The sequence below is a fragment of the Argentina silus genome (assembly GCF_951799395.1).
Source record: "Argentina silus genome assembly, chromosome: 15".
Taxonomy (NCBI): Eukaryota; Metazoa; Chordata; class Actinopteri; order Argentiniformes; family Argentinidae; genus Argentina; species Argentina silus.
The window spans coordinates 15,179,524-15,200,247 of NC_139669.1; the positions used below are offsets into that span (position 1 = coordinate 15,179,524).

Genomic DNA, 20,724 nt, shown 5'->3' on the forward strand with positions numbered 1-20,724 from the left:
AATTGATGTGCTAAAAGACACAGTGGTCACAAGGTTAAAGTTGCATAACCCTAACCCTAACCCTAACCCAGTGTAATCCGCATACTGTAGGAAGCAAAGGCAACAATAAGCACAAACAACTGATTCAAACTGAGTCCAAGTTTGTATTATGTTTTTCATGGAAAACATTGTATTCAGAACATGAAATGTAGAGTATGTTTTACAGGTTTATGATATACAGGTTGATATAATCAAATAAAAACAACAGGCACATTAATTGTGTCCACAATACTGCAAATTCCTTCAGGTCACGAGCAATCCTGCATCTACTGAAATCACACCATATGAACATTTAAATACTACAATGGTCATTCCCAACTGCTGTACCTTGCAAGACACTTCAGTCACTTCCCAAACAGAGACCTTTTTTTTTTTTTAAATAACACTGCACATGTTTGAATATTCAAATGAGAAATGACACATGGTACATACAAGCAACAAACACAAATATAACTTTTCAAAACATTGTACTACTTACACAATTCTGTTGAAAAACAGAAGCCATCATTTTGAAATAGTATCACATCAGACATAAACAAAAATACTGACTTTCATATAAATACTGTAGCCTGTAAAATGAGGACAAGTGCAGTCCTTTCACTGAAGGCACATAACAAGCTCCTCTGTGGGGTTCACTATGTCTGCTATGAAGCCTCCCTCCACACACACACACACACATCCTTAGGGCACGGGGGAGTGCCGTTGAGTCGGGGGAAGAGGGGGTGCCCTGGTCTGAGACAAACACAAAGACACACAGCCATCTTGACAAATCAATCAATGGGAAAAGGGCATATTAAAGAGGATGTTTATACAGTATGTACGACTGTAATTTTTAATTATTGTCTCATAATCCGCTCCAAGATTAAATGAAGATGACTGGACTCTGTAAGTAAGGATATGATAGTAAAAGAGGGAGAACCAATACGGACCCAGTTGTCTCAATGGCCCCGTCCAGAAACAACCCCATAGCCCCCACTACCTAGACACTTGTATAGTTCTGAAACAATTAAAAAGGTGTAAACAAGGAGGAGCAGCTAGTTACCGTATATCTTGTATCTACCCAAACCTTTCAGATCTACAAAGGTGTTTAAGGTGGAGGGGCTAGGGGTTGTTTCTGGACAGCACCGTGGTCTACATACCGGTCGTATTCTCCTGGATGACAGGTCAGGTGAGCTGTGGGCGCTGCCTCCACTTTCTGGGAGGATGTGGGAGAGCCAGAGCGAGAGCGGGAACACACATAGACACACAGAGTTAGGAGAAAGCAAAGGAACAAATGAGGTATGAAGTGTATAAAAGGCTTTGTACCATAACTGTGTTACTGTGTGAACCCCCACCTGCCCTGCTGTCCGACAACCTCTGTATTCCCAGAGGGAAAGCCTGCAGTCTGTCCTCCGTATCCCTAGGGGGCGTGCTGTGAGCGGAGAAGGACCCGGGACCAGGCGAGGAGCAGAGGTGAGAGCGAGGGCTGCCCGAGATTGGAATAGGTGGAGAGAATAGAGGAAGAGTGGGGGTGGGAAGACTCTGGGGGGAAAAAGATGGAAATTGTAAACATAGCATGTAACAATCCTCTTGAATTAAAATAATGTATCAAGAGATTATATTTACCCTGCAAATGGTATTTGCAGAGATGAAGCTTCTTTCACTGACTAGTCTTATGATGGAAGTCATTTCCAAATGTGCTGTACAACAGTATACCACAGGGTGGCAGACTGCACAATATAACATCATGCTGCTATACTTTGGGCTCCAATTTGCATGTGCAAAAATGGGTAAAATGGGAGCAAAGACGGCCAGCTTTACATTCATATTTTTAATAAACAAAATTAGACATAATCCAATGGCAGCTTTGAATACTGCAACTAGTGTTTCCATGATATGCAAATGCATTTACAGACTGTTTACTAAAACTCAGGTTGAATAATCAGTTTTCTCAAAAACATTTGTTAAAGACAAGGTACAATAAAAAAAAAAACATGCTGCAGAGTTGTTAGGTATGTTTTGCTCTGGTCAACACTACAGTATTTGCTCCAGCAAATTGCGGCCCTTAATGTCCAAACCTCCCTATATGTTTTCAATAACTACAGTAAGTTAATCACTTACAGTACACTGTCCAACACTTTTGGGCTTAAAGAGGAAGTAATATATATATACAGTGTATATATATATATATATATATATATATATATATATATATATATATATATGCCATTTAGCTGACGCTTTTATCCAAAACGACTTACATTGCAGTGAGTGCATACATTTCAGTATATATGGTCCCAGCGCGAATCAAACCCACAACCTAAGCGTTGTTAGTGCCATGCTCTACCAACTGAGCCACAGACGTCCACAGAGGACTAAACAGAAAGTGATATGCCATGTGTGTAAGTGTCTAAGTAAGTAAGATATGCCATGTGATAAATAACTTTGAAAATGTCCATCACGTGTCTTTCCTTTTGAAAGTGATGGATTGTACAGGTGCACGCTGTCTGGCTCTGTGACATTAGTATGGGTGATGAGATGAATACTACACCCCCTCACCTCCTCCTCCTCCTCCTCCTCCTCCTCTTCCTCCTCCCCGAGAAGTTCGACCACCAGCGAGGGGAAGACCCCCACGTGGCCGTCCAGCTCCCCCTCCCAGAAGCCGTCGTCCACCTCCCCTTGGCGGCAGCGCAGCAGCCTGATCACCGCCCCCTCCGGGAAGGACAGCTCCTCCGCACTCTGGCCCTGGTACGCATACAGAGCCCGCGCCAGACCTGGAGACAACACGCAGCATACTATAAGTGGTTGCTGTCTTTTGGGTGTAGAGTTGTTCTTACCCTATTTTGGTGGAGGGCTCAGCTCTACCACACAGCTTACACAGCACTAACACTCATCAACGTGTCAGTAATGACAGCACTTTGAGTTGCATTTAGCACTTTGGCAGGCTGCATTCTATGCTATAGAAATACATATTACCGTAGAATAATTATCAAAACAGTAAATGGGATAAAACATGGTAGCCATGGGTGGAGTGAATGAACCAATGTGCAGAGGAGAGGAACACAAGTTTGGAGCCCCGTTTGACTACTCTTGAAATGCATCCTTCTGTCCTCCCTCACTGATCTAACAAGACTTAATAGGTGAAAGTAACGCAGTGCCATGCTTGATAGATCAGTGATAACCTCCTATAAAGAAGAAAGGAGACAAGGAAGGAAGGAAGGATGCATCTCCAATGTATAGGAACGCTAAGCTCTCTGGCTCTTGTTGATGGATGATTTGGGTAAGACAGCAGTCCACTACTGACCCCCAGAGTGGGGCAAGCGCCCCTGCTCCCTCTTGGAGTGCTCTGATGACGACCCAGAGCTGTTGAGGGACCAATCCAGCTGAGGGCCAGGGATGCCATGGCATGAAGAGGAGCCCTCTCCAGGCGACCAGAGGAACTGCAGGTACCTCTCTGGCACATATCCAACCTGGTCAGAGGCATTCCGAGCCTACAGGGGAGATGGACGCACATTGCAATGTTTACATATTGACTATATTTACACTGCAATATTTACAGAGCAAAATGATTCATCCTGCCACCAGCATTTGCATCTTTATCAAATAGAATACAGGATGGGTAATGTAAACAATGACTACTCCTACTAGATATACTCTCCTCAAAGAGATCTCGATGCCTCCCGCTTTCAGAATTAAAGCCAAAATCCATAATTCGAAAAACAACTAGACATCAGCCCAGACACATGAAGCTGAAGGATGAGGGTGGAGAAATGTTACCACTCTCAGATGTTTATTTAACCTTTAACACTGGAGTAAAACAGCCTTATATTTTGCCTCATGACAGTCAAGAAACGAATTACGGATTGTGGCTTTAAGGCATGAGAGCGAGAGCAGTCGTTTATAAACAAGGAACTAAACATTGCTGCCACAGATTCTGTTTTAATTACGGCCCTAAGTTAACAAGCTTTAGTTGGACTAACATAGCTTTAGTTGGACAGTGTAGTCAACAAGACTGTTTAAATGTGTAGAGAGAGCGGATATATCAGTCAATCCATTATGGCCTTTAACACTTATTTTTCGTGAAGTAGTGACATAGCGCCTCTCTTGCACAGGAAAATCATGCAGCAATTGTTTACTGTGTTGAGCAGTTACAGGAAGTGGGGGAGACCGCAGCCATTGAGTAGAGAGGGTAGCAGGGTAGCATAACAGCCGATGTGTGGGACCAGCTGACTGCTGAACAGCAGGGGGTGTATTCAGTGAGGGAGTTAAAGGTTCAGAACGTTGAAGGTAGAAATGTAATTCATAGACCTGACATGATTCCCAGGTCATCATGACAAACACTCATACCTGTTCTGCACTGTACATTTCTATCTGAACAATTTCTTGGGCAGGTCCCAATGTTCGCTGATACAGAGGGGTGTCATCTCGTACCTTCAACCAGTCCTCCATGTCTCCATCCTCTATCACTTGCAATTCCTCCCCCTCTGTGATTGACAGCTCGTCTGCTTGGCAAGCCTAAAGGTAAAGTAAAAGGTACAGTAAAGGTAAAGTAAAAACAAGCTAATTATAGCACACTCAACATTACTGAAATGAGAAACACATCTCCTGGCAGCACAGAATTAAACAAACTCCTCTCCTGACATAAGTTCCAACTATAATGAATTTGAATTTGCTCCTGACAAAGATGGCAGCCATTATCAGTGGATTCCAGAATGTATGTGTTTATCAACCACTCTAGGATTTGATATCGCTATGTCTGAACATTGCCATTAGACTCTCTTCTAAAGGAGCTAAGTTATGGTGGTTCAATATTGATATTCTCACCTGGTAGCTGTAGAGCACCCTGCAAGTCAAGGGGTATCCACACAGCACGGAGCCTGATGCTGAATCAATGAAAATGTCCCCGTTTTCATCATAGTCCTCGAAGTCTGTGAACTCAAACTCATCCTCCTAGGATAGCAGGCAGGGAATTAATTACTCTGAGAGTACTACCAGACTATACAAGAGTACTGTTATACAATGAATATGTACATTTATCACCCTATAGAACTGATCATGCTAGATCTGTCTGAGTGCACCTTTGACCTGTGGTTATTTTCAGACATAGAACGGGCATTGGAGACATTGGTTATTCCTTACCAAACTAATGACTCTGACTAAAATAAAGTTATTCAAAATGAATTTACAATGGTCCTGTAAGACGTGTCTCAATATGGAACTGATGAATATGTGACTAACTGGAAATCAAAAATAATATGATACAGTGATACAAAAAAACTAAAAAAACATTGAACTAAATGGGGTGGGAATGTTGAGGGGGACCGACCAGATCGGCGATGTCTCCGTTGGACATGCGAGCCTCGCTGAGCCTCCTATCTCTCTCCAGCTCCTCGTTGGCCTGGCTCATGGCGCTGCTCAACCACGGCTCCACGTCTACCCCCGCAGACGCCAGCAGGGCCAGACGAGACTCCGCCCTCACCCGGCTCACCTGGGTAGAGGAGGTCACACAGGTAGATCATAAACGTGACGATAGGCCAGCAGGTAGATCATAAACATGACTACAGGGCAGCAGGTAGATCATAAACATGACTACAGGCCAGCAGGTAGATTATAAACATGACTACAGGCCAGTAGGTAGATTATAAACATGACTACAGGGCAGCAGGTAGCTCAGAGGTTACATAGGCAAGCCAGCAGTCAAAGTCAACCCAATAGGTTGTGTGTTCAAATGCCCAGTTCGGGGTGTGAGCTTGCAACTGGAGTGTGGGCATCTGGAGTGGGCGATGGCACCACATTACTACCACTATCATGGTGGCATACACTTCCTATACCCACTGATTCCTGCGGCATCAAAGGAAAAACACATGGTTTGCCAGGACACTGCCAGAGTCACAACAGTGAAGATAAAGAGAAGTGGACTGAAGGTGGGTGGACAGAACAGAGCAAAATGACTCATCCTGCCAGCAGCATTTGCATCTGTATCTGTGATGAAGGAAGCAGTGCATTGATTCATTTGTTCCATACAGGACACCTGTCGTCAATGAATGAGCCTTGCAGCATGGCAGAGAGCCCTTCAATCAGTTTGTCTAAGACTTGAGTACAAAGCATCTTGCAAAGAGTCTAGGCTATAGAACACATTAGTTGTAGCCTCTCATCATCTCCACCCACTCTCACACACAAGGCTAAAACAGTCACATTACGTACGAGCTGTCTAGTAGGAGGGCTTGGTTGAGAAGCCTTAGCAACTTGTTTGCCTTATCATGAATGGAATAAAAGATGATTGTTATTTCGTTGTAGCATTCATCGTAGCGTTTACGCTAGTCCTACTGTACCTGTGCTTTCCTCACGCTCTCCTTCACCTCCACCATCTTCTGCTCCACACTGGCTCCTGTGTCCCCTGACAGCAGCTTAAAGCGTTGCTCCAGTGTTTGCAGGGCCTGTGAGGGGTGGTGGTGCAGCGGGAATATGATAAGGGTTGTGACAAATAAAGCCCCCATAGCCAAAACATTTGTCCAAAATGGATTGATTCATTTGTCTTAAAGTTACATTATGTACGATTTGAACCCCATGACCATTAGCTTCTTTTTTTCAAGTTGTTTTGGCTAAACCTAAGGATTGTATGGTTTAATGTGACAAGAAATGGATTGATATCATATCTTAGGAGTAGGATAGGTAAACAATTAGCCATTTAACTTCCATAGTGTACCTTTAACTTCAATTTCTAAGAGCGCGGACCCTCTGTTTATAATCAGAAGCTAGCTAACACAACATTCCAACCAGAAGTAAACAGTGTTATCCCTTTTCTCACCCTTTCGCCGTGGGTGATGATCTTGTAGTCTTTGGCAGCCTTAGAGGACCACTTGCGCGCCTCCTTGTCCAAGCAGCTCTCGCCCTCGCCTTCACTAGAGCTCTGATGCTGCAGACTGCACACCTGACGCAACAACAGGAGAGGAGAGGATCTCAAACATGCAAAATTTGTCCATTTATTCTATGAAACATTGATGAAAAACAAAAAAATGTAAACCTTTTTCTACCTATGCCTTAGTTTTGACCTTTGACCTGCTATACAATGTCATGTAAAATGCAGTTGAACCTTTGGGAAGAATGAAATGTAATCTCATTTTGTCTAATCTCATGATGGAAAGAGAGGAGGAGGGTTATCTTTAAAAAAATTAATTAAAAAAATCTATGAAGCGCACCTTGTCCTGAGGTGCCACCTGGAAGTGAAAGCCAGCCGTTGTGGTGAAGGCCGGGGACTCCTGAAGGAACATCTGCACGTTCCTCTCTCTGGTCACCTGCCAATAAAAACAACCCACCGACCAAACAAACACTGAAACCCAATGGACATCAGTGGCATCAGCAGTGCTCAGGTGAGGACTGTCACAGATCTGAGGATCATAGCAGGGCCACCGTAGAAACAACTTAACCAATAAAGCCATAGACACTTGTGGAGATCTGACAGGAATTAATAGGTTGATCGGCCTTTGTTCGGCTTTGTCACGTTTCTACACAAGTGTCTAGGATGAAGTGTTGGACTGGTGCCTACAATCCTAGGTACTCACTCCTGTAGATCTGTTAGGATTGGATAGGTTTAAGCAACTACGTATATATCATCATTGCTTCACCTTGTTATTCTCAACATACAGTATGACACTTCAATATGTCAATCATTTCAGATCTACAGTACAGGAGTGCCTAGGGGATGAGGGGATGAGGGGATGAGGGGATGAGGGGCTAGGGATGGATTTGGAATGGGTATCATGGCCTCACCTTAGTGGAGTCTTCACAGATCTTGCCAAAGTCACTCTGTGTGGACTGGCATGCCTCAATTTCTGTGCAGCACAGGAGAGTGAAGTGTTCTCTGATTTGGTCATACAGGTCCCCGTCCAGGCTCTGGTGGATATAGTAAAAGACTGTGGTTAAGGTTGAAGCAGACATTGAATGCTTGGAATTTGCACTTTTATTGGGATTATTCCATCGGTTACATTATACAAGGAAAATGAAGTCAAGTGCAGTTAAGTACTTGACATATAGTGTTTGATCCAGATCTTGTTTGAAGCCCTAAACACGAATGCAGAGGTGCTTTGGGAGAGAACCTGACTTGCTCATTTTCCCATTTCATCATATGAGAGATCCTAATCAACTCTTTCAATGTGACTTTCCTGTGTTTTAGTGCCACAATAAGAGTTGAGTCATTGAAAACTGTTTCCCTTTCATTGATGTGTTGTAAACATTTTTTGAGGGGAAAATACCCTTTAAGGCTTTCAATATGAATGCTCTCTGCTGATTATTTTGCGAGGGAGGAAAAGCAAAAAGGAAACATCTTCAGCATTTCCCATTTAGGGTCATGTGCACAGAGAGGACGACCACAGGAACTTACGTTGGCGGTGACTCATCACAAAAGAAAAGGAAGGTTTCATCATCGATGGGTGATTCATCTAGCGTCTCACTCTCCCACAGACTAGATGATCCAAAGGTATATACTTTGGGTTTGCACTTTTGGGACTATTCCATGGCTTTCATTGTGCCAGGCAAACTCAATCAAGCACAAATAAGTCATAATTGAAAGTAATTAAAATAATTTGAAATACTATTTATAACATAACTCTATGTCTTTCAAAGACAATGACAGACAATGGAAGGTACTAAAAATAATCATCAAGGGTGTGTGTTCTTTTTTCCTGAATAAGCCTGTTGTGAATATCCAGAGAGGCAGTGCAGAGACAGCTTACCTTCATAATGGCAGGCAGCTCTGAGTTGTAGTAGTACTGGTGATGGGAGTTGATAGCCGAGAGGGTCAGCAGGTACTCGTTACGCACTTCTGTGAGTCTCTGGTCACACTCCTTCAGCCTGGTGTTGAGCTGGCCAGGGAGACAGGCAGGGAGTCGTTAGCAGAAAAGAAAGGATTAGCCCATGAAGAAATAAAAGCTTTTTAATAGATATGGGTAAATGTGCCTTGGTGTTTTTGGACATTCCCAAAGTGTTTTGTTTAGAAAATGTATATCAATGCAGTACTTCATAGCGTACCTGGGTCAAAAGATGATTTGAAATATTTTGAAATACTTTAAATACTGGTGTTTGCTTGAGCCTAGCTGAAGTGCCAGATGGGCAGGGTTTGCACTTGTGGGACTTTCCCATTGGTTGTATTGTGCCAGGCAAACTCAATCAAGCACAGCAAAAGAACCCAAGTCTGCTTCACAGGCATAGGGCACATGAGGATGAGGCACATTACATACAGTATCATGAAACACTCTCCAACTACATGTTTTATTGGAAATGTGTTTCAATGGTAAAGCAAATAACACAATAATAATGGTTTGTGAATGTATTTGTAACGTGGTGATTGAGTTGGCCTGTACAGACCTACATGTGTTCCAGCCTACCTTTGCACTCATTTTCTGCAAGCCAGTTCTAAAATGGAAAATTCCATGGTCGCTCTTCTTAGATCTGGAAATAGTCATGGGGTAGAAATAAGTGACAATGCAACTGAAATGGAGAACAACTGCAGTTTTACAGAATGTCTGACATGCAGCTACTTGTTTCTCTCAGAAGTTGGTATGGTACACTGTGAACTGGCCTTTGGGCTATCAGCTGAGAATCAGGCCTTGAGTAAATCTAGCAGTAGAACAGTATATTGGTGACAGAATCCAATCCAGTTTCTGGTTTTATTTTATTTTAGTTTTTGTCTAACATTGTCTATGCCACGTAGCTCTCATGAGAGAAATGATTTTAGGATGGAGCTTCCTCTGAAACGGGTCAGCAAATAAAACATCTTTGAAGGGATCAAAGTTGCTGTCCAGAACCTCTTTCCTTTATATATTGTCTATACCACCTCACTGTGCCAACTCACTTAGCCTGGGCATCTGCTGCCTTCTCCCTGGCAACGTTGGCCATGTGGCTCAGCTGGTAATAGCTCTTCTTGACTTTTTGGAGTTCCCGTAATGCTTCCACCACCTCGCCCTGCACCCGCTGCAGCTGTTCCACACCCTACAGGGCACACACAGTATTACAATGAGCCTGTCCTCAGATTTGTACCTCCACCAGCCTCCACTGGTGTGTAATAATACTAACAACAGTGTAATTGCAGTGTAATACACAACTATATGTATGGCACAGTGTATAGGGGGTCAATGAATCACTCAATAAAGCTCAGGAGAGATATTTGGGGTGAAGGTCTGGATGTGCTGCTCCACCAAAGAAGCATGACTTGTTTCTTTTACATCAAAAATATTTGACTGCTTGAATTTAATTGCATGTGGTGTGTTTTCTCGGATTATCTTTCTCACTTAGAAAAGGCACTCTTTTCGTGATTCACAACACAACACACAACAAACAAAACAATTCCTATTGATATCTGTGACTGAGTCTGCATTCTTACTGTATTAATACTGCACTGTACTCAAACTGTGTCGTAGCAGAAGCAAATCCAGTCATTTGAGTTCTTATCATGTTAGAGCAAACTCATTCAATAAATGACAAACAGTTTAACAGCGGTTTAATCGTGAGGGGCTTTCCAGTGCTCTCCACTCCACTCATAGTGACTTGTAGATTCTAATCTTACAAACTCATACCCGGGACTCACATCCCTGCATTGTTCGATTGCCAGTAGTCAGCAACAACCTCTACCTCATTGCAACATAAAGGTGAAGGGGAAGCCCTCCTGTATGTGTGCTACTGATCATTTCTGTGTCTTTCCTAATAAGGTTGGAAGGAGGTGGAAGACCATGTCTGGGTTCTAGCACTGTATGAGAATGTCCTTCATCAACTGACAATATGACACGAGAGAACAGCACTGCTAATCAGCCTGGCGGGCTTGTGGGCTTCAAAACTGCTTGGCTGCGACTGCATCATGGAGTCATTTCCATACACATTGTGGTGTTCATGATAAGCTCTCCCCTCTTTGTTCAAGGACTTTGCTTCCAAGAAAACAACTTTTTTTTTTCTTTTTCTTGTCTTACTGTGGAAATAAATTGAAAAGGTGTCATTTTTTCCAAATTGCTTCACATTTTTGGGTGCATTCAAATTTACTGGTGTTCAAATTCATCTTTTAGTTATTACTGAGTACTGTAACACATATATTTACTCTTTCTTTAGAGGGGGGAACAGCTTTGTCATTGGTGTGTGAAAGGTCCTAAATAATGTGTACCATACAGTACGTTCCCTGTTTCCTTCCATTGGCCAGTGCAGTGCTTCCTCACCCTCTTCACCTTCAGCTCCTTGGCAGCCCGGAGGCTCCTCAGAGCGTCTGCAGTGAGGGAGCGATAGCCATCGGTGGCAGTGAGACGAGACACTGCACTCTGGGCCGTGGCATCAACCAGAGACCTCCACACTGCAAACACACTCCTGGGAATACACATGAGGAGCAGGCATATCAATACCAGCCTTTTTACATGTCTTGGTGATAGACTGCCTGGAAAGTCATGAATAATTCTATAGCATGCATTCCGGTAATACTTTTTTCTTTCCTTAATATCATTCTCTGCGGCTGATGGGGTCCAAATAAACAAAGAATAAATACATACAGTACCAGTCAAAAGTTTGGACACACCTTCTAATTCAATGGCTTTTCTTGATTTTTATTATTTTCTACATTGTAGATTAATATTGAAGACATCAAAACTATGAAGGAACACATATGGAATTATGTAGTAAACAAAAAAGTGTTAAACAAACCAGAATATGTTTTATATTTTAGATTCTTCAAAGTAGCCACCTTTTGCTATGATGACAGCTTTGCACACTCTTGGCAAGGTGTGTCCAAACTTTTGACTGGTGCTGTAAATAACAAGTAGGTAAATAGAATGTTGTGGGATCAAACTATCAAACTCCTGATAGATTACCCAGAGTTCAAAGAGTCTCCCTTGCCTCTTTGCCAGTCTTTCTTCTGGTACTGTATTGCCAATCTCTGAAGAGCCTGAAAGATACAGTATGTTTTATCAATGCTGCTCGGACATACAGGGATTGTTCACTTGAGTAACCTTGTAAACCTGGTAAAAACAAGGCTTCTATCAATAACACTCCATCAAGGCGACCGATGGAACGTCATCACTCCAATGAAAACAACGCTGTCCACTTCCTGTTGAAAGTGAACATTTTTCACACCCAGACATCACATAGCAGAGCTGTGCCAGTGCAAAAACAACATGGAGTGTTTTCTGACCTCCACTCTCAGATGAAGAGAGACTTGTCCCTTATTTCACCATCACAACCCTGCTACATTCCCCATGACGGAAAGGCCTGAGTTGGACAAACACCCACAGTCTGTGTGAGCTAGACTCAAGTGTTTAGGTGAAAATGATAACTTAACGAACCGTTACTCAATTGGTCGAAACACTGGACATTTGTGTCAATGAGTAAGATGAGCTGTGATGTGAAATAACCTAAATAAATATACATATTTCTGTGTCTTCACATGACATTTATACCACCATAAAAATGTACTTAGACATCAGCTGAAAGAGGACAGAGCTAGCATATATGTGCTTCTCACAATTATGATGCATGAACTCAAATTTGTAGACAGTCTCTCTGTGGTTCTTCTCCAGACAGATGGGTGTCAAACATTACCACAAGCGGATGGTGGCTACCAAAGAGCAAAGCAACAACACCAGGTTAGCCTATTGTACATTACCGCACGGTCATTTCACTAGAGAAACTAGCGACCAAATGTTAAGTTCAAAGTCCATGGCAACCAGTGAATGGGAGACACAGCATGAAATGCTATTTGCCTGTATCGCTCATACAGTAGTCAGAAGGCAACAGAGTAGATAATCAACAGCTATCAAGGGCATTGGCAAGCACTATAATCCAGATAGAAAGTTTAGAGGTAGAAATGGAAGAGGGTTAACATACAATTAACAAGGCAAAGACCCAACATACATGAACGAGTAAACATGAACGTGAATCACTTTGGTTATCAACAAACATGAACTCCACTTGAAATACACAGAGCTTTGAAAACCTGTGGTTGATTTGTGTTTGAAATATCAGTTCAAATGTGGAAAGAACTGTGTAAGTTGATGACTTCAACCAACTGCAAATTCAACCAACTATTAATGTTAATGCAATGTTGTTTTTGCCCAGAGGGAATGATGGCATTCTCCACAGTCATGCCTGCATTTAATGACGATATCAGCTATCAAACACCATATTATGTAAATGTTAATAACCCCTTAATAACCCCATGGAAAGACTTCCAATGGGAGATGGGCATAACGACGACACGCAACTGCCCTCCCTAAGCTCCTGATACAGTAAATGCATTTTGTGCATTCAATTTGGTGTTGCTTGTATAAATAGCCAACAATAAGGTTACCGAAATAGTCGCTAGCTCTATATTTTGTTTCAGATTTTATTTATCCATTTAAAAACATTCAATATTTGAGCGCTTTCATTTATGGCCTCACTGTTAGGTTGTGAAAGTGTTCCTTAAAATAGTTTTAGAGTAGATGCTACCAAAAACAGATTCTGAGAGTGCAGTTACAGTGGCAAGGGGATACTCCAAACCCATTTTGGTTCAATCATATGCCACTCTATGAAACAATAACAATAACCCAAGGTTGTATCACTTGCTGTCCGCTAATCATAGAAAAGACCAGGAGACAGGGAGGGGATACATGTAGACATGCAAGAGATGATCTGGTACCCCCCCCCCCCCCCACCCCACCCCCCCGCTTCTCCATCAGCATCAGTGTTATTGTGAGAGTGCTCTCACCTGACCATACTCTTTCTCTATGGCAGCCCGCTGTTTACTGAAAGACCTATGCCGAGAAAAACAAACAAATGCATGGTATCAGCACATAGACACACACTTTAATGTAATCCTACTTTAGTGATCCGTCTCTCTCTCTCTCTCTCTCTCTCTCTCTCAATAATCGGCAAAGGCATTAGGCAGCACATACATTGAAAGCTCATATCACAAAACACTTGGGAGAACAGGTCAAATGGCAGACTGGGAGGCTGAAGGCTTTATACACACTCAGCATACTTAATCTGTTTAATGGTTCATGTGATGTCTACATGGCAAACTGAACCAGAGACATACTGTTCACACACTGTTTCCTCACACTTATGTTTACTGTATTCATACAAATGCACAAAGGTGCAAGCGGAGGGGCAGGGTGGGGCAGGATGAGGTATGGTAAAGTAAGATGGGGTAGAGTGAGGCTGGGTTAGGTAGAGTAGGGCAGGGTGAGGTTGGGTATGGTAGTACGGACCAGAGTAAAGCAGGGTAGGGCAGGGTGAGGCTGGGTAATGTCAAGGTGGTCACACCTGATGTCCTCCAGAAGCTCCACCTCCTGCTGCTGTTTGCTCTGCAGACGTCCCACCTGCTCCGCAAAGGCCACTTTCACCTGCTGGGTCTCCTTTACCTGTCGACCATCAGCACAGGGAGATGTGACAAACATCTGCATCAGGACCAGCGATGGCAGCTTGAATGAGGCCGCTCAGTCAGTCAGTCTCCTTTTCCACTAAGGGACACTAAGGAGGGGATTCAATCCATTGCAGATAGCAGCTTTCTGCACAGTGGATTTAGAATTTGTTTGTTTGATCTGCACAACAGCGTGTCTTGAATGGAGGGAGTCGATTCCTGATTTAGAAAATGGCAGTCAATTCTATTGATATATATGGGTCAATTTCACCATCACTGCAAAACTCTGTGGGACAACAGGTTTCTAAATCACCTGTCTGACTGCCTCCAAGTTATGCTCTCTGTAAGTGTGTGAATATCTGGCAATATTTAGTTATAAAAAGTAACATTAATGTGTTATGTGTTATGTAATATCAATTGGGTGACTGTGCTTGGTTTTTCATCTACCAGTATGTCATCTTTCACTGGGTGTTTGAGTTCTTTGTGTCTTTTATGCCTACTGAGCAAAGAGCTGAAAGAACTACCAAAGAAACATCATGAGGCAATTAAGGTTCCATTTAAGGTCAGCATCATCAACATCTAATACTAGCTTAGACAAGGAAGCTATAGCGCCGTTAAAAGTCTCTCCGAGTGCATTGTTATTAGAGACAGTACGGTGCATGAGAAACAGTCCAGCACTAAATTGAGATCAGATTCTATTGCAATTGACTAATACAACATGTCATAATGCTTGAATGTAGATGAAATATTGCTGTAGCAGTCACTAATCATGTTTTGTGTGATGCCACAAGTGATTAAACTTTTCTAAGTTAGGCTACTTGTCTTGAAAGTTAGACTTAAAGTGTGTACTAAACAGTTCACTCAAAGCCCCATGAAGTTGCGATTTTGCGATATCACGTTTTAATTTTGGAATACTCGATCATATTAATAATATATACACGTAGCAATCATTTTACAAGAAATTACCTATATATTCTGAAAACTCTCTCTGTTCTTACCTTTCTCGGAGGCGGTTGCATTTTCGGATTTTTTTAGTGTCTACAATACACCCATACATCCAATCTTCCTTTACTGTTTGTAACGTTTTGAGAAGTACTTCCCGAATGATTTTGACAACCAGCGCATCTCTAGGTAGGTGGAGCATGCAGATGTCCCACCTGCACTCTTTCCCAAGTGATGTTCTGACGACACCTACTGGACGCTTCTCAAATACATGTTGGTGTAGTCTCGTCGTGCGCCAGGCTCTGTGGAGGGGGAGCTTTTCGGCTGAGTAAGGTTCAGTCATCCGTTGTAGCCTAAGTAAGCCTAAACGTTTAAGGCAAGGGGATGATTCTTACATATTAGCATATCTTGGGAGCTACATTTCTGAGATGTTGAACTTTTTTTTTGAACATTTTTGATGATCTACTCTGTCTGAGAGGGGCCAGCCTAGGGGTAAGCCCAGGGTAATGTGCTGTATTGCAAGATAGTCAACAACAAAATATCATAGAAGATTTATGTAAGGCGTACTTGATAAAACCTGAAAATTATTTTGTTTGAGGAGGTGTTATTAATTCCTGCTCATCAAATGTGATTTCACAAGTCAATCAAGTCAATACAAGTACAGTAAACTCAAACAAACAGTAGATATATCCGATGAAGTGTTTATTCAATGGTGTTAATTCAATGCTAAATGTTTAGAATTCATAAATAGCAAATAAATTAATAATAAATACAAAACACAGAAATTACAGAATTATTGTGAATCAGCTTTGATCTATTTTCTTGAGAGGTTGTTCAGTCCTTGAAACACTTCAGTCAACTTCTGCAGAAACATTAGTGGAGACAACTCTGTCTCACATTGTAGTCCCAGCTCCTCATAGTAAGCCTGTGAAAGAAACAACATATGTCTAATAAGTTATTTGTAATTATTAACAGCCATTAATGCACTGTCATGGCACTTATGTACTGTATCATAGTTATTTGTTAAATCCAGGATGCAATCATTAGGACAATTCTAAATGTATGTTTGAAGTGAAAGTAAAACATCTTACCATGGGCCAGGAGTCCACTCTGTGTGCCAGTAATTGCTCTGTCTTCAGTCCGGCTTTGAAGTAGTCTGGTTTACAACCTTGCTATTCAGATAAAGAGGAAACGGGGACAGAAGCTCAAAAGCTGAACATTGCATGAAATGGCTCTACATCGCCTAATGATCCAATGAAAAAGCTTTGATCTCATATCTTTCTCTTACCACTAATGCTGGGGAGAATTGATGACACTGGCATTTGGGTTCCTAAAAAGACAAGCATATGTTAAAAGAAAGTGAGACATGATTGTTGTCTATTGCAATATAAAACTCACTGCAGATGCCTCACATCCTCCAATCATAAAATAGGGGTCACAAGCCTTCATCAGACATAAACTCTCTTTTTTTTTTTTTCAACGTTGACTGACTGATTTCAAATGCGACAACTCTGCCAAGTTTTGCATATTGAAATGAGACACAAGCGGAAGCTACTGCAGCATACTTCTGCATTCTGATTGTGATAAGCCATGTTATCAAACAGATTACAGATAGTAGAACCTTTCCTCTAAGACCTCATGTCATGCACGAGATTTGAACATAAAGGCATCAGAGGTTTGTAATCAAGTGAAGAAAATATTAAGAATACAGTGAGAGACTTTTATGGACTCACCACTTTTATGTGGCAGTCCTCAGGACAATCCTGTCATGAAACACAGGTAACATTAACAACCATACTTTAAAAAATATATATATCTATAATAATTAAAATATATACAGATCTCTACAAGTTATGGACAGATTTTGTATTAGCATTTAGTAGGCATGTATAATAACCTTAATAACTTACCTTAATTCGCTTTTTAGCTTCTTTGATATCATGAAGAAATTCGGTTGAGAATTTAGGTGCTGGTTTTGTTCTGATAAGACTTATCATTGAAAGCAATAGAAGAAGCATTGTGCCCTTGTGCATTGCCATTTCTCTCTATTAGATTGTGATAAACCCGAGAACAAGACTGGTGTCCAATGATTTGGTTCTGGATCTGTGTGACAGCTTTAAAGACCCCTTAACAAACTTTCCAAACAACGGGAAATCCCTGCTTTTCATGTCATGTGTGCCACTGTCAACCACTATCACTGAAATCTCATTGCTCATGAATTCAGTGCCTGTGTGAGCTTAATGTGGAATCAAGCTTAACTAGCCAGTTTTGGATGCTTCCATTGTGTGTGTGTGTGTGTGTGTGTGTGTGCGCGCGTGCGTGCGTGTGTGTGTTTTCATGGAACAATATTGAGTAGACACTATTCCTTGAACTGAAATGAACAAAAAACACCAATATTGAATTAGCAATTGTTTTACTCACAACAATAGTCATTCACAATTAATTTTGAAGTAATTTGTTCCTATCAGTTTTTTCAAACTGAACAGGTCTTTCAATCTGAAATGAGTAGCCACATCAAACACAACTCTTGGCTTTCCCCCGCCAAAAGGTTGATGCCCAAAGCACCAATGTGATTTGTCACCAAAGGTCACTCAGTTGAACCTGAGACTGACTAGCACGAAAGGAAAAATGTAAGATAAAGGTTAAAGGCTAAAAGGCTAATTTTTCTTTGAAAGCATAAGCAACTGAGCATGTCAAGGCTACCAGAAGTCATTCAATAAAGAGCATAAAAAAAGGAAAAAAAAAGAAAAGAAAAGAAAAGAAAAGAAAGAAAGAGTGCAATACAACAACAAAAAATCATTTGAATCTGTTATACAGCTATATCACAAACTGATATTACACTGCATACAAGATGCTCAATGTAGAAAATACAATATCTCTCAGTCCATTTCATGTCAGTCTAGTTTGACAAAAACAAAACAATGGTTCTATATCATACATTTGTACAAATATAGTGAAATAAATCGTTAGAATATGGTAATAAGTTAATAATCTAATCAACATAAATTATCCTATTTTATTTGAAATATCATTTGAAAAAGGTAGCACTTGCTGTGGTTGTAGTTCTTGAGAATGTGTCTCCCTCAGGAGAAAAACACCTTTATGGATAAGTAGTGGCTGAGGTTCCAGGACTGCGGGACAGAGAATCCTTTCTTCCTATTTTGTCTTCTTATTCAAGGAATTCACTCCTCAGACTCTCCTCGCTGCCGGGGAAGTTCCGCAGCTCCTCCACCTCGTCCCCCTCCGTCTCCTCCTCTTCCTCCTCCGCCTCCCGGGATGTGTGTGGCTCCCCCTCACCTTTCCCGCCCAGCTCTAGGTAGCCCTTGGCCGTTGGGTTGGGGCCTCCGCTCCATACTCCGGCCTCTGTCTTAGTCTTGATGCCCTGCACCATGACTATGCAGTCGTCCCAGGCTGGTGTCTCTCCCGTGCTTCCGTCCACCGCCCGACTGCCTGCCTCTGCACTGAGGGCATGTGCACTGGGGGCCAAGGACACCGCAGACTTGCTAGTACACAACCCCATGAGGCTTTGCTGTCCTTGTACGAGTTTGTTTGTTCTGTGTGTTCTTGACCAGATTGGTCTAAACTAAACATTATTACTGGTGTGTATGTGCTTCTGGCCCTAAAACTAGCTGAGGGGGATCTAATTCAGTAGTTACCTCTTCTAAACACAGCCGGTTTGAACAGAAGCTTTTGTTCTTCTGCTCAGCTGTGCCTGTAAGAGCTCTTGACTTTAGACCAACATCGAGCCAGAGAAGTCTGTTAATGGCAGTTAACCTCAGCTCTCAGCGCAATAAGCACACACAAAGAACTTGGTTCCACATCCACATCACTCATTCATCATAGCTATATTCTGTTTATAGCATTCATAGCATCTATACGTTTTATCATGCACTGTGATATTCAGGCTATTTGTAAATGCATGTTTAGCCCATTTTCATTTCTCAAATTTGACCAAATATGTAACACTGCCATTACATGGATTTCTTATGTCTTGATAATGATTGAAAACTATTGATTCAGATTCAAATTCCTTATTATTCTATGGATTAAGATTCAGTTGAAGTTTAGACAACATAACTTTTAATAAGGTGTTTCTCAAAAGCAGTGACTAATGTCAACTAACTCTCATTCTCTGAAAATAGTAGGAGAGAAGAGGCTTTGTCATCGCAACCATGGCATACCCACAGATGGGCCCGATTGAATCAACTTGATGACATTACTTCCTGTTTAGATGAGGTTGCCAGTTTAGCCTGCCTCAAACCCTATCTACTATAGGAAAGCCCATCAGTCACCTTACAGTGAGGATCCTTTACAAGGTTGTACTGTATATGGTTATTCTATAAACCAATGCCTCTCTTCAGCTAGAATGTTAACGCTTATTATTAGGGTTTTTCTCAATTCTGTCCTAAGGACACTAAGTATTTCAGTCAGTAATCCAGCATCTAGACCTAGGGCTGGTTGTATTTTATTGTTTATTTGAAATGACCAATTTGAGGTAGTAAAATTAAATGCTGAACTAAAAGGCAGTTGTTTCCTTTCATATTCAAATACCGGTCTCACAAATGAATTATATTTGATTATATTTAGATTATATTTATATATATTTTAGATTATGTGGACGTTAATGGGAACAAAATATGTGTAAGCCTGTTTAATGACTGCCAAATGAATATGAATTTTGATGAAGAATCAAAAGCTACAACCATTTAATCTAAATATATGACTTTTAAAACATGGTTTTGAGACCACTTTATCACTATGCTCACTTGAATTGAAGAACAAGAAATCTAATTGATTATCATTTATATATCATGTTAAGATGATCTGGAGGCTTGTTGGGAAACAGAGGACATGTAAAACTGCATACCATTTCTGGATGTTCTATTGCAGTTGACACAACCATGCAAGTTATAGTTAACATTCACACAAATCAACATTCTAGCATAGAAAACCTATGGGAATTATACTGCATTCAATAGAGTTGCATCCAAGTAACTTAAAGTCATAGTTCACTCCAAAATAAAAAATATTGAGGTGCGTCCATGATCCATACTATCTATTGAATAGATACAGCTGGATGCTTCGTTCTCAAACACATAGAAAAGATAGACACCATCTATTGCATATATTTTCCATCCAAATCGATGTGTCAGAAGATGTCAAAATAAATCCACATCCTACGCAATCAGATCCGGTTAAACAAATTTAATCAATTATCTTTCCAGCACAGTGGAACAAGTTACACAATGTTTGGAAATGACTTTAAATGTCTGCAGTATTTTCAGGCAGCATGAACATAATTGCAGCGTACTCTTTCAGTGTCATGTTGAAACAGTCGAGTATCACAGCTTTTAAATTCCCTCTCAGAAATCTGGTTTCAAATGATTTGGAAATGT

General features: G+C 41.4%; 1 protein-coding gene across 1 annotated transcript; it reads right to left on the reverse strand.

Moving 5' to 3' along the window:
* Positions 1-129: 129 nt before the first annotated feature.
* Positions 130-15,408, reverse strand: LOC310816285 (F-BAR and double SH3 domains protein 1-like). The gene is made up of 20 exons (XM_083686403.1): positions 15,385-15,408; positions 14,290-14,387; positions 13,733-13,778; positions 11,859-11,932; positions 11,217-11,361; positions 9,869-10,005; positions 9,402-9,465; positions 8,751-8,879; positions 7,789-7,911; positions 7,218-7,313; positions 6,827-6,949; positions 6,351-6,455; positions 5,345-5,506; positions 4,843-4,968; positions 4,450-4,533; positions 3,323-3,509; positions 2,578-2,792; positions 1,374-1,560; positions 1,179-1,234; positions 130-771 (listed from the first exon to the last, which is right to left on the reverse strand). Exons 1-20 carry the CDS (start codon positions 15,403-15,405, stop codon positions 721-723), a joined length of 2,229 nt encoding a protein of 742 aa, XP_083542529.1. The 5' UTR covers positions 15,406-15,408; the 3' UTR covers positions 130-720.
* Between the last annotated feature and the right edge of the window lie 5,316 nt (positions 15,409-20,724).

Coding starts and splice junctions, on each gene's coding strand:
- LOC310816285 (XM_083686403.1), bottom strand. CDS start 15,405: ATGCAACCGCCTCCGAGAAAG. Junction 11,933..13,732: donor TAGAGAAAGAGTATGGTCAG/GTGAGAGCACTC, acceptor TGTATCTTTCAG/GCTCTTCAGAGATTGGCAAT. Junction 6,950..7,217: donor AGGTGGCACCTCAGGACAAG/GTGCGCTTCATA, acceptor TTGTTGCGTCAG/GTGTGCAGTCTGCAGCATCA.